The 15558-nt window shown below is 35.0% G+C and overlaps 1 protein-coding gene across 1 annotated transcript; it reads left to right on the forward strand.

The window, feature by feature from the left end:
- The first annotated feature begins 7457 nt into the window (after window positions 1-7457).
- On the forward strand, window positions 7458-11897 carry LOC117182134 (segmentation protein Runt-like). The gene is made up of 4 exons (XM_033375177.1): window positions 7458-8051; window positions 8594-8707; window positions 10091-10198; window positions 10895-11897. The coding sequence occupies exons 1-4, from the start codon at window positions 7730-7732 to the stop codon at window positions 11320-11322; spliced, it is 972 nt and encodes a 323-aa protein (XP_033231068.1). The 5' UTR covers window positions 7458-7729; the 3' UTR covers window positions 11323-11897.
- The last annotated feature ends 3661 nt before the right edge of the window (window positions 11898-15558 follow it).

A 15558-nucleotide genomic window follows, 5' to 3' on the forward strand; every position in this document is an offset into this window, starting at 1 on the left:
TTTATAAAACCTGATGCATTTTCCTAAGCCCTCATGCACGTAAACGACACGCTGACCCAGAAAGTCAAAGGGTAACCAGTAGGTGCATCTAGCGAGAGATCGATTGTAATTTAGCTTCGAGCGTAACCCTTCGGCCCTGACCGAGAACAATATCAACTTTACAACCCGTCCTTTCCAATCGACTATCCAAAGGGGTGGATCGGTCCGATTCTCTTGCGCGAAAATCGGTGAAACGAGTGCCTGCTCTGTAATAAATCTCCCTCCTTGTTCCTGTCATCCTGGGTCAATCTCGATGTCTCTCTTCTCCTTTCCCACTCTTAAGTGGGGGCCTTAGGTAAATTCGTGTCAAGCCCTCAGTCCTAAGACCCAAAGTGAGCATAGACTCTTGAGGGGCACCTCTTAGACCCCCCCAGGACAGTTCGCTTTACACGCCTATATCCCATCAGAATAGTGTCCAAATATTGCCCACTGTACTAAGATCCCTTCATACGCCCATTCCAGACAACTCACTGGCTTCAAAATCCTGTAATTAGGCATTAGGCTTAATCCGTTTCGACACTGCAGGTGTGGACAAAATATAAGAAGGAATACGCCTATTGTTCGAAAATTGAATTATTTCGAACTATATAATCTGGGTACTTAAGAGTCATAAGTCAAGGAGGACAATTTTGCACTAATCGCTTTTATGAGACCATTTTTCGAACTGGATTGTAAAACTCGAGTGACTCAGAATGTTAGGAAAGATTAATTTATAAGGGTGTATTTAAGTAGAAATGAGGCGTCACTGGTTACAATACTATAGAATTAATTTAGCATTTAGTTCGGTTTAAGAAGGACGGGGCGTGGTAGACAATCCAAGATTTGAAACTGAATTGAAAATGTATTATAATCTAACACCCAATTTTCTGTTCAAGTTTCCGGCTGACGAGACACTTCGAATCGGGAAAATAAACTGCTTTTAAATTGTAATTATGTCTGCTATGCAGAAACTGAAACAACGGCATGGTAAGGAATCATTTAAAAGCTTAGAAAATTTTGCGTTAAATTCATCTAAATTTAAATTATTTCAATAAACGAATCTAAAAATATTTATCTTTAATTTTGATATCTAGTGTTCAAGTATTTGCAAAATCTAAAAAAGTGACATAAAAATTTGGCAAAATTATAAAATCAGGAGTAAATCCTACCTTCTAAATCTCAATCAGGAGCACGATTAAATAGTGTTTAATTGCTGAGTATTCGTAAAAAACATTTACTTGTGTAGTAACATTTTTTGGAAGCCAAAAGTCAGAGATTCGTCTCTAGTCTTCATTTGTTATAAGAATCACAGTGAGATAGATTCCTTTATATAACCTGATGGAAATAGACGTTGCACCTTATAGTAAATGCAAGTTAACGATAAATTTCAAACTGTTGTCCTCCACATTTTTGTTCGTAAGATTCAATATTAGTTATGAATACTCGCAGTAATTATATCATATTCAATCGTTTTCTTTATTGTATTCAAAAAGTAGGATTTACTCTTGATGTTATAATTTAAAAAATTTTTTGGAACAGTTCTAGATTTTTTAGAGTTGACCTTAAGATTTTAAAATGTTTATTTTACTAATAAAAAACTTTTAGGTTTGAAGCTAACTATTTTCTGACTTGTTCTTAGTCCTAGATTCAGTTTCTGCACCAATATTCGTCTTTGAAGTTGAATATGACTATTACACTATTGATGGCAATATATACACACTTTCCGTCGGTAGGTCGTGGGAAATCCATCATATTAAAATATTATATAATAGCTTCCTGTTTACTATTTCCGAATGCAAGGTCCTTTTGAAAGTCAATAATCGTTTATCATTTCCCTGTTTACGTGCAAGGTCGAAATTACCTATAAACGAAATCTGTTCATTAATAGCTTTGGCCTTGTAAAGTGATTATGATTTCTGAAAGGGTTAAGGAAAGGTTTGCTTTCGGATTTAGAAACCCAGCATGAATTAGTTACACTGAGTACCAGTTAACCCTTTACTCATTACTGGTCAAGCTATCTCACAACTTACTCAGCCAACCTGATTTCATTATATGGTCCTTACTCTTTGAATCTATTATCATTTTAATTTCTACTCTAAAAGCTATCTTACTGAAAATTTTTTATATTCAAGTTAAACATTTGAAACTCACATTCAATAAAGAAATTTTCGAAAATCTCAAGTAATTATTAAACATTGAGAGGCCGTTGGAAGCATCTATAAAGGACAATATAAAACTATATAATATACATTTCATCGTTTTCACGAATTATTTCTCATATTATATATATATATATATATATATACATATATATAATCTTCCCTGTACTTTTTTCAATATTTTTTCTGTCCACTTCTTCTCCCCTTTTTCACTTTCAATCTTTAACCTAAAACTTTTGTCCATGATATAAATTATGCATGGAAATAAAAGTTATTTACGCAGATGAGTTTCAAAGCTTCAAAGAGATTTTTTTGACATCAAAAGTCTTCAGTATAAATACTTACAAAATATTGTCTACATACAAATTTGTAATCACAAATTAAAGTGTTTATTTTCACTTCAAAATGGAAAATAACTATGAAATATTTTACGGCGAAGAGCTGATTTTCATTGAGAAAATAACTTTCTTTCCAACAGTAAAATCGATTTAGTGTTTAATTCTCTGTTTATAATGCGTTTAAGATTGTCTCTGCTTGAGTCATAAATAGTATGTCTAACTCTAACTTCACAAGCTTAAAAGCAATAAAAGGCATTATTTCTATAATTCTCTGTGAATAACTTATAATGTTTAAGAAAAGATTAAGGAAAGGAGTGCAATACAGAATTACGGCGTCGTAATTTTAAAACAGGTAGATGCAAATTAGGAACAAAGGTTGAGCTAGTTTGAACAACAATAAGAAGGGGGTTGTCCCAAAGTAGGACTGAAAGGCCCAGGTATGCCGAAATCGTTTCAAACGGTAACCTTACTTTCTGGAATTGTTCAGAGAATTGAGATATTATAAGATCAGTGCTCGAATTTTCGAAACTGGGCTGTAAACCATAAACATTTTTAAAATAATTTTAAGAAAATCAGAAATTAGCTCAATAAATCACAGTTTTTGATATTCTGCAGATTTCCAATAATAATTAAACAAAATTGATCATCTTCACCCTCTAAAGTCTAAGGGCTCGAACTTAAAATTGTAGTTGTTCCATTTGTTAAAATAATTGCAAAGTGAGAACACAGTTAATTTTACTGTCATATTGTAAAAAGACTTGAATAAACTAGCAAATCTACAGCACAATTTTAACTTCAATATAGTTATTCTGTTTTAATTAGATTTTCTAGAAATGTACCAATATAAGATACAAAGCCAATAGAAATTTGCGTACTAAATGCTTGAAATTAAACATCACATTACAGATAGCTCAGAGTAAACTTTCTTGTTGGATATTTGGTTGTCCTAAAAGCAACAAAACATTTTGAGAATGTAACCAAATATCTTTCTTACAAGTGCATATTAAATACATAAACTATAGAATAATTAAATATTTCAAGGTTGCGTAATAATAATTATGACGAATATAGAGGTGCAAATAATTCATTAGATTGGTTACAGTCCTGCCTTTAAATTTGTTTAATTTTAGGACTGATAGTTGAACTTCATGTTAAAAATTATATACATTTCTAATTTAACTACACATCAAACCTTCAAAATCTACTTATCTGATAACATTTTATAAACATTATTTTTCTATAATGTACATTCAAAATAATAGTTTAATAAAGTGTGATTGTCTTTTAGAATAAATACTTTTGTGATTCAAAATAGAGTTTCCAAAAAGTTTCTTTTATTTAAAAAAATATACATATTGCACTTTAAATTTCTTTTTTTAAGCATACTGTATGTAAAAAATGTAAAATCTGTACAAATTCAAGTCTGAAGCAGAATTTATAGCATTTTTTAAGAGAGATTGAGCAAGGCATAAATTATTTTTAAAAGATTTTCCATTGTTATTTGATGTGACCATTCAAGCGACACTTATATATTTTATAATATTATATATAATATATATTGATATATAAAAATATATATAATAAAATATATAATATATGTTTAAAATATTAAAATATTATTAAAATATATTATTTTTAATATTATTGTATGCTAACTTTCAACAGATTTCTGAAAAAATAGCGAGAATTTCGTTGAGGATTCTTCAAGAGATACCAAGTTTTAGAATATTAGAGAAAAAATTTCGATTTCAACTTTAATATAATTTTATTTTGAAAGATTGAAACAAATTGAAATAAATACAATACAAATTTAAAAATATGGACATGGATTTAAAAATAATCAATAAACAAGAAAACTTGAAATTTAAAAGTTAAAAAAACACCTGATAAATCATGAAATACTGAAAAAAATGAATGTTGCGGGGCTGATATTAGTAAAATAATTAAAATAGTGCGTAATCGTTTACCAATTGCTTTTGTAAATAGGTAAACTAAATCCAATTCAAATGAGGTAGGTTCTTACTCTTGAAGTCGCAGATTTTCTCAGCGAAAAAAATATGTTTCTTTTTAGATGAAATTTGCGACAAGTGTGTTTTCTTTTATACTTGAAAAAAATGATCACGAAGTTACAAGTATTTGAATTTTCAGTCTATTAAAACAAAACACCTCTTTTTCCTTCAAATTTCTAACGTTTTTGATCTAATTCAAATGGTCCAGTTTTCTTTTCCGATTCAAATGCTCTCTAAATCTGAATCAGTGAAAGGTCACTGATTGAAATAGCTGGAAATCGGCCACTGACAATAAGTGAAACGTTACTTATTCATTCAGTGAAATAAACACTTTTGGGTGTTGACAGCACAGCACCATGTCAATTTAGCGCTTATAATAAAATAATATTTTAGTATATTGAATTAAATAATCACAGTAAAAACTTAAAACCCACAAATATTATCAAATATTTAAAAAGTTGAAAAGTTTCGGTGCTTTTAAAAAACAAATAATCTCACATATTACTTTACTTTCAAGATTTCACTGCCAAAACATGATTAAAGAAGTCTAATCGTCGATTAACTTAGCCGGCAATTTTTGGCTGGTTAGCGAGTTAATAAGCGATTAAAGGGAGTCAACATAACCTCAAAGTTGAAGTTCAAGTATAGTGTGAAATATTGATCGAATTTATAACGATATCTTGTACTCACACAACTTATATTCAATTTCAATCGATAACTAATTCCTGTCAATTTATTTGGAAACGATGTGCATAAACAAAAACACGTCACCACTCGTCGCTCGTGAGCAGACGAGGTATATTTTTCGCGCGAATACAAGTTCGAAATCAGCCAATCAGAATCACCATTACAACAGAACACCCAGAAACTAGACTTATTGCGAACAGAGCATACGGTTGGCTAACCAGAGGTTAAAAATTCATGGTGGAACGCGCGACAAGTTAATCGTGATTAAAACGCTGCTTAAACTGCAGTTAACTCAAGAGACAGCCCGAAAATTAAAAACTTTATTTAATTAAGGAATTCTTTTTTCTGTTAAAGAAAAAGAAGAACAACAACGCTTGAATTTAAAACTTAAATGTTACGTTTCACGTATGGTTTACTCTGATGTTACTCAATGACTCGTGATTGAGTTCGAAGTAACTGATTGATCAGTGAAATGTCTAAATACTATTTCAATCAGTGAATTTTTCATTTATTCATATTTAGAGTTGAGTTCCCCGCATTCTTTGATTATTATTTTCTCTTAATTTTAATTACGTCAAAGATAAAACAATGTTTCTTCAAAGGGTTGAATTCTCTTAAAATTTTGTATCAAATTAGCCTCCAAATCAGCCCAAGATAAAGCCAATTATTTATCTATTTTTTCTGTGGCTAGAACAAAATTCTTTGAAAATTTCAATGTTTTGTTAAATTTGAGGTAAATATCTAAACTAATCAACTATTTTAATTGTTATTAGGCTCAGTTTAGAGCTATTATTCGACAGTGTCGAAAAAGTTTTAAAGTCGTTAAAGTTTTAACAAAAAAGTTTGACAAATTTTAATATTCTTTGTAGTAAGAACAATAATTTTGTAAATATAATATACGTACAACCCAGAAGTTTCTATAAAAGTCCCTAAAAATCTATATTTAATTTTTATTCTGACATGCCTACATATGTTTTCAAATATTTCCTACTTTCTTGTTACTAGTTTAAGTTCTTGCACTGTGATAGGAATTTTTTTCAGATTCATGGGCATAAGCTGAAAAATATCTTTCAAATGAGCATAAGTACATTAAAAAATGTTGATTATTTCGGACATTACCTAAAATTAAAAAAAAAAAAACAAAAAAAAACAAACAAATTGGCTTCATCCTGGGCTCATTTCGTACAGAATTTCGAGAGTATTAAACCCTTTTGAGCTTAAAGAGCAATTTCTTTTACCCCTGACGTACTTTAAATTAAGACAATTTAATTAATCATCAAAAAAGAGGTAAACTCAAAATTCCGACCAGTAGTGTAAATTAGTAGAAGACTACGCGAAATGATTACTAAAGAAATTTGTAAGCAATTTCCTATTATTTCTATAAGGATTTTTGCTAATAATTCTCTTTTTGTAATCATTCTAAGGCTCATTTCAAGGACTAAATCTTTAAATGTTGTGTTAAAAATAAATATATTCTATTTTTTTTGTAAGATTTCTGTGCACAATTTCTATAAGTGCAAGTGCACAATGAAAACATCCCTTATTGCACATGTTGAACTATGATTCGTCTCTGTCTCTAACAATCTACAATCCTTTACTATTTCAAAGTGCTTAATTATAATCACCAACTTTCCCATCCTTCTCAGCATCGCATCATCATCATCATCATTATTATTATTATCATCATCATAATCATCCTCATCATCATTATCATCAATCTTGCTCATCATCAACCGTTCCAGATCGAATTCGACCTTCGCACGAGTATCGTGTACGAAAACATGATGTTAGCACTTCGGAAATTAAAGGCGATGCATCAAAGTTAATCATTAGTGCATCAAATTCACAGGTCAAGAAACGCATGCGAACATTGCAAGTTTCGAGTAAGCCGACGGCATGCTGAGATCATAAGCTGGGTTGGCTAAACACGTGCGCGTTCCAAGTCGCGTGCTTCTTGCTGAGCAATACTTGCCATAGGCTAGGCCAGATTGCCTGAAGGTAGGAAGAAGGAAGATAGGCAGGAAGGTGGAGGAATAAGGAGAGCGCCGAGGCACAAGCCTGCCTCGGCAACCCCTCGCAAGCAAGCAGCCCCTAAGCCTGGTTAGGGGCGAAGGCGGCGAGCCACGGAGGCCACAACACGACCGCCGTCCTCATTGGTCGGCGCGTCAGGTCTGGGTGGGGCTCCGGAAAAATTGGAGGGGAGAAAAATCCCCTCTAAATAGCTGCGACTCCAGCCACGAAAAACTAGAATCCGCTCAGCCGGCACAGGGAGCGTGTCAGTTTTTGTCATCGTCTCTCGGAATACTACTCATACCCTATTTGAAATTTTTCCGGGACCGAGAAACGCCTTTCTTTCAAAGTTCTAGTTTTCTTCGAAAGTTCTTCAGCTATTGATTGTGTTTTGTGAAAGTGACTCTTGACACAGTGATATTCCGAATTTAAAAAGGATTTACGGGTTTATTGGTTTATTTTTGGTTGTGTTAACAAACGAGTTTGATTGTGGAATTCGCGCCAAAGGATGCATCTACCGGAAGGACCAATAGGCATGGAGAGCTTCAGCGCCATCCACGACACCCTCAGAGCTTGTCACGGAGACTTAGTGCAAACCGGAAGTCCTGCAATTCTTTGCAGTGCTTTACCAACACACTGGAGGTCGAATAAGTCCTTGCCAGTAGCTTTCAAGGTCGTTGCCCTTGATGATGTTACCGACGGTACCCTCGTCACGATTCGTGCTGGAAATGACGAGAATTGCTGTGGTGAACTTCGGAACTGCACTGCTGTGATGAAGAACCAAGTTGCCAAGTTCAACGATCTGAGATTTGTTGGCCGAAGTGGAAGAGGTGTGTTTTTTTACAGTTTATTTTTTGTGGTGCAGATTTTTAATCTGCAAAGTGTCCTGATTCATTCAGTTTTATAAAAAAGAAGGGAAATTAATTTAAATGTGTCTTCCACATGTGCTGAACAAGATGGATAAAGTCTATACTCATCTTCATTTATTTTGCAATTTTTCAAGTTTTCAGAGGTAGCTTCAAGGATACATATTATTTTTAAATTTGAACCGTAGATATTTCGAAGCCAAGCACTTAAAGCATTTATAAATACATGACATTTTGAACACCAATTTGCTAAGACTAGAAATAAATTATACGATCCATATGGATATCTTAAGATTCACTTGCTAATAGGTTCAAGGATACAATTTTGAATTTTGGAAATAGAATTTTTTACTTCGTCATTCACTCTGCACATATTTTGGACTGAGTCAATCTTTTTTATAAAACATTCTGGGAATATTGCGGTTAAGTAGAATGAAGGATGAAAGGCGAAATTCTTTAGATTCCATCTGAGGTTGTCTAACAAAGATCCGTTTCCTTGCTTTCAGGAAAATCGTTTTCCCTCACAATACAAATCAGCACGGTGCCTTTCCAAGTGGCAACGTACACGAAAGCCATTAAAGTCACGGTTGATGGACCGCGAGAACCACGATCCAAGTCGAGTAAGTACCAAATTATAATTTCAAAAATAACGTCCTTTCTATCACAATTTCTATCGAAAGTTAATACTATTATAAAAAATAATAAAGCGTTACTAAAAAATTAGAGATTAAACTTTTAAAATTTTTCCAGTAGATTCTGAAATATGGCTTTAGCTTTAAAACTTGGAAGTTAAGTCAAATTTATAATTATTGGTCAAAGTTCCTTCTATATTACTATAATATAGTACTATAATAAATTTCGCTCTAAACCTCAACCTTTGAGCATCTTGAAATCTACTTGGATAAGACCAGGCAGTCCCATAAATTTGCACTTCGCTTCCCAACAATCTAGCCATCCGTTTTCCTCAATTTTTCACGTGGGTTAAAAAAGAAATTAATAAAAAGAAGGGGGCGAATAGAAGTTTTTGAGATTTGACAAATTGGCCTCGGCATGTGACCAGCCGAGAATCCGCAAAACGGGTGTTGGAAGCTTCACGACGTTTAATAATCCGGCATATAGTTGGCGGACCTCAAACCGCCAGCCGCGGTGGTCACGGAATTCTCTCTCCCACACACGGGATTTCTCTTCATTTACACATTCTCACTGCCTTCTATTCAGATCAACTCACATATAATCGCTTACACACAAATTTACACATGCAGACACTTGGCATTGGTTCAAGCCGCGATCGGATCCACGGCGGCATCCTTTACCTTCTCGATTATTTTCCCTAACTCGTGCTCTGATTGGCCCGCGAGTCACTAAACAGTCGTGTTTATTGGTTGGTTCGCTCAGAAGAGTGAGACGAAGAGATCCGCGTTCCGTTCGCAAAGAAGCCGCCTTTGTACGTTTATTTATCGCCCCACATATGGCGGTAGCATGTGCGCCACGAAATCCTCGTCTTGCGTCGTTACGAGCTTAAATACGTAAACAGAAAGAGCTCATACTTCGCCACCACGATGCGTTAAAGAAACTGGAGGACTGCCTTTATGAGCCTTTTTGGATTTATTTTTGGACTAAAAACCATTTTTCCGAAATCATTAGCGCCTTTTTACGGACAGAAATATTAAACGCCGCTAAAAATGTAAACCCTAAAATACGAGTGGGCTTAACATTGAAATTGAAGCATTACCTAAACTCCTAAACCCCTCAACCTTAAAGCAATTCAAAATCGTTTGAAAGATCATCCTTCACGTGACACCGCAATCTAGAATCACAACCACTCGATTATTCGCATCAGCCGCACGTCTATTAATATCCGGCCTATCACATCAAACCCGGGAAATGCAGAATTGAACACACTCCTGCAGTGTCGGTAGTTAAACCGCAATAAATCTAATTTCGTCTACAACCTCATAGGAACGCTTATGCTAAAGTAGACTCTTCTTTCTTCTCTTTTACAGACTATCAATACGGACCAGGCTTTCCTGGACTTGGACTGCTGAACCCATGGTTGGACGCTGCCTACCTTGGTCACGCCTGGCACCTGCCACATCCTGCACTCGTCAAAGGTAAGAATCAGAAAACGATAATCCTCTCCATATCCTTCAAAGTGACATGTTCAGAAAGGATATCCCTTGCAAACTATATTTTTCCTTCCTAAGCCTGATATCGATTCGACGCCTCCGATGATTCATACAGGGCTGGACCGAGGGTGATTTCGCTCTCCCTTTCCCACAATCAATCCCCCATCCCTTCTGTGAGATAACAATGCGACTTAACGCCCCTCCAGTCATTCAGACGTGTACTTTCACGATTTCGCGTTTCACCTTTGGTCAACTTTGCTGCACCAGATGAGGATTTTATAATTGCAAAGCAAATCAAAATTTTGGTACTGGGATTCTTCAGTTTATTTCCTAGATATTTTTTTCGAATCCTTTAACTAATTAACTACTAGTAAACCAGATGGTATGTTATTCAAATGCCCTATGCATCTTTCACTCATTCCATTGTTACAATGACATTTTGTCTTATATCTTTCAGTAATCTCTTTGTATTCTCTAATGTGTCCTCTGTCGATGAACCCTCTAATAAATCTTTCATTAAATCTTCTATTTGTTCATTATATCAGCAGCAAAATTCTCTACATCTCCACATCCAGCATAAATACCATTGGCATTTTCATTTTGAAACATGTTCCTTGAACAAACATCAATCCCAAATTGCAACAATGTACATATCTAACAGTATTTTTTATCTGATTACAGGATCGATACCAATGGCTCACACTGATCTCTTCGCTCCAAGCTTTCCACCAACTGTGATGCCCTCGTATCCCTTCGCAGATCATATAAAATATGAGTACCCACCGCTTCCACCAAAGACCACAATGGTGATTCCAAACAGCCCCTCCAGGACACCACCAAGGAGTCCAAGTGACAGCGGAAGTGAATCATCACCTGAGGAAGTCCGAAGTGCCTTTGTGCCAATTCGCCTCAACACCCTCCCACCAGTGTCCTCAATCACACCTTCATCTTCTTCTCCCGAGAGGACACTACCAAGGAAACCGGAGGGAACCAGGAACGAGCTTAAAGCACCCACAGCACTAATCAGCCAAAGGTCGAATAAGAGGAGTCCCACCCCCACGAAAATCTCGTCTCCACAGGTCACCAAACCAGTCTGGAGGCCGTACTAGGGTTTATTAAAATTCCTAGATCCGGGATGAACCGGGATTTTGGAAAGCTTAAAGGCTGCTGGAAGGCTAGTGATACGCGGCGCCTGACATCGTCGTGGTTATTTTAAGAACACTGTTAACATAGTTCTTCGATCTTGATACGTATTATAAGAAGCGATTTGCATATGATGAAATTCAATAGAGTCATATGACAGATACAATATACTCTTATGTTAATTTCGTCTGAAGATAGTGTGTGAATTACTTCGTATACGGTATTTTGACAGTGGATCAAAATGGATCTGAATTTTAACAGTGAATCCTTCGGTTTAACGAAGATAGGTGATGAGAAATTTTGTGATGGGTCAGACCCTGGTGTATATTGTAAATATTTTTCAAATAGATTTGTAAATTTTGTAAATATATCATGGACAATAAGATAGTGTATATGAGAGAGAGACTGGGAAAAGAGAGAGTGCAAAGAAATTATTGTGACTAGCGTCCATAAGTCAGAGATCTAATTTAATGTAAAGAGATGTTATTACCTATAATATAGAAGAGAGGGAGAAATAAATGAATCTATGTGAAACACTTAATCTATTTCTTATTGCTTAACCCTTATTTGATCTAATGATTTCTTTCTGAAGTATTTTACTTATTAGTTTTGGTATTTAAAATGTCTTGTGTCTTGATTTTGAGCCGTGATATTCTTAAACAATTCATCTCTTAATATGCATGCTTGGAAGAGCTTTCATTCTTTTAAATCTTGCTCTTATAAATACGGCGGAGAGAGGGGACACTCGTGAAAGAGATTGAAACAGCATTTCGTGCCGCTGCAAGGGGACTCATATTTTTTGTCGCGATTTAAATCTGAATGGCTGCACGCCACAGTCGTTTGAGCTACCAGGTCTGGCATCTATGGGTTCCCATACAAGGGGGAACCGAATGGTTTATATCGAAGAGAATGCGTGAGATCTGTATTAGTACCTATAGAATCTACCACTGGTTCTCAACCCAGGCACGAATCTTTGTGGATGCCTTATCGACATTAAACATCTCCGGGGTTAATGGGGGTAACGGGTCGAGCAAATAGAGTTCTCAAAGCGCTTTGTCCTGATTATGACTGAGGAATTCTGCTGGGCCAATTCAATTAATTACTATCTTCTTCACCGCGTTCTGACGACTGCTTTTACCAAATCAAGATCGTTCTTGAGAAAACAATTGCTTCTTATCTGAAATAATAAAACTCTTTTTTTAAATCGTCCAAACGGGTTGCAGGCTCATAGTGTACGGATCGACTCAAGGATAAGATGTCTTCATGAAATATTTCTTTGGGTGTATAATCAATAGTTCTTCATAAAGAAATGTGTAAATAACGAGGGAAAATGAGAACCCCAACACTATGTAGCCGGGGGGTTGTGCGTTGACGAGTAGACAACGGAGCCAAGCAACCGTGAAGGGTCGCCACATGACCTAAAACGATCCGAGCCAATCCGCGTTTGCACCACCCAGCGCTAACTAATGTTTGCCCAAAGAATCGCGTCGTATAATTGAGTCAGTCGCGCTCGAAAAAAAAATCAGTCTCGCTACTACCACTGGTCGAGTAATCGACTTTTTGGTCGACAGAGAGCGAATACGCCGCAATCCCTGTTCGAGATAAATTTGCCAAGGCTCAGTTTGGAAACCCTCTGTCTATAAATAAAGAATAAAATAACTCGCTTCGATTCACTAAATTTAGAAAATTTCATTGTCGGTTTTTCCAAAATTTTATAAAAAAGTGGCGATTTTTAAATAAAGAAATTTTGAATATCACAAGAGAAATATAGCTTAAAATTTTGGTTTTTGAAAATCCTTACTAATAAAACTTGAATTCGCCTCTTGTTCATTTTGTGCTACGTTAAAAACGAAGGAAATTTTAAAAATCAAGATAAGATAAACGATAATATTATTTTCAAAGTGAGTTGTGATTTTCACTTTTACAGAAAATTAAGTTTTCAGAAATTAATAAAGAAAAATCTAATGGAGTTGTTAAAATGAAAATTTCTGAAAATAAATTTGCGCTTTGTTAAACTAATGTAATCTTTATATTCTTATATACATATACATATTTGTTGAAAAACGGTTAAAAAGAAAAGTTTTTTAACAAGACAAACTTTTATAAATTAAAAATTAGTTATACTCTTAAAACTACCGTTTTTGTAAGCGAGTCATAAATAAAGAGCGTCATAACCTACAATTTACGGATAAATATTTTTTCTTGAAACAAGAATAATTTTTGATGTTGTAAACAAATTTGTAATCCATCAAGGTCCATGTGCAGACTAATAGATGTATTTATTTATATATTACTCAACACAAAAACAAATTTAAGTTTTAGTTGCATCAATAAATTATTTTATTGAACCAACCAGAATGTTGTGTGCAGTCAACCAAACATTCCATCTACCAAATGATGTGATTTAAACAACCGAAATTTGTTTCTAAGTCATCCAAATTTGTTTGTTTGTTTATATAATGATATTCTATGTTTGAACCCATATAAAATTTGTTGATCAAACCAGTTTCGGATTCAGGCATTTTCCGTCCCTAGGCTAACTGAAATTTGTGACCCTTTGGCTAACAGAAATTAACTAGTCGATTTTGAATCCACAGTAAGATATTTGCTTATCAAATTTTGCCGCCCTAGGGCTATGTATCCTTCATAGGAAATCCGGCATTGGATTGAACCAAATCGCTTTCAGAGTGTATCGTCAAAAATAGGTACCTCTGGTAGAAAACCTTGAATGACATTGCAATTAATAATGCTTATTTAAATTCATGCCTGATCGAAATAATCAAAATAATCTGCCCACTTTGACTTTTCATATTTGATGAAAATATGGATATTCTTGGTATTTAAAAGCAAGAAAGACGCCAATTCAAATGAACAAGTGTCGCCGAATCCAACAAGAAAACATCAATTTTTGGGGAGGGGGGGGGGGGTATTCACACTTGGAACTTTTCGAAAAACGGTTCATGGTATCGATGTTTTGTAAAACTATTTAAGACTTCAAGTTGTACGTAAAATCAGATGGCTGAAAATCTAATTTTTAAATTATTTTTAAAATGAAAATATTATTAGTGACGATGTCATTTAAAATGAAAAACATTATTTGTAATACTGTTTACAATTTTTTTAACAAAAATTTATTTTTGAAAACATCATTGCTTTGTTGTGAAATAAAATGTCAACAAGTTGCTATCAACCAGTTTAGAAGCTATTCTAAGTTCGTAAGGAACTGAACGTATACCAAGCTTTAAGGCTTAAGCCTACTTCAGAATATGGGCCTAATTTACATAGGTGTACCGCTGCTACCCGAGAATGAGCTGGCGAGAAGCGATTCTCGTAGATCCTCGCCAAATTCAGGATCACGAGGATGAACAGTGGTTAGGAGTTTGAGGATCCTAGAGTTAGGCAATCAGCGTTGATGAGGGGTGTTCACGGGGTGTGGGGCTCGGACAATTAGTAATCCTCCCCGGTCCCTCCGGCGGTAGGTCAATCTCCCCCCTGGGGTAGGGCAGGGGGGAATTCGGCAAGGCACCAACCACAGCTCTACGCATGCGACAGAGACTGCTCGATGCAACTATATTCACGTTTACGTTTGCGTAACCGTAATCCACGTCATGTGTACATAAAACTCCTCGCACACACGGCAATTGTTAAAACGAGAGATCTTTGCACGCAGGAAGTTCTCAAATCCGCGGTTTGAAGACATATCTTGAACCAAGTGTAAAAATACTATTTCATTTTTTGGATTTGTTGCAAAAACATAAAATGTTCATAAATCCATATGTGCTTTCGGGTGTGGATTGGCACAGGAATTTAATATTTTAAAATATTGATTTATTCTAAATTTGAGTTTGTAAAGCTCTTCGCTTGCGGTGATTGCTAGAAACGACGATTATATGAATTCTTTGGTCCCCGGTAATATAACGGTGGTAGATCGGCCTCAGATACTCTTACTTTGAATGAATTTGACTTAGGGATCGTCCGCAAATTACGTAAGATGTTTTTCTTTTGTTTATATCGTTGTGTTCTTCTCAACTTCACAGCAATTTTATGCTCGTCTTTATTCAAACAAAAGAAAAACGTTTTACGTAATTTGTGGACGATCCCTTATATAATAAGGTTAAAAAGAGGAAAGGTCCCGAATTTGAAATATATCAAATTCTATCATTTTCACATATATAAATTCGATCGCAGTTTGAGAATTTCAT

This window comes from Belonocnema kinseyi, chromosome 10, assembly GCF_010883055.1.
Source record: "Belonocnema kinseyi isolate 2016_QV_RU_SX_M_011 chromosome 10, B_treatae_v1, whole genome shotgun sequence".
Classification (NCBI taxonomy): domain Eukaryota; kingdom Metazoa; phylum Arthropoda; class Insecta; order Hymenoptera; family Cynipidae; genus Belonocnema; species Belonocnema kinseyi.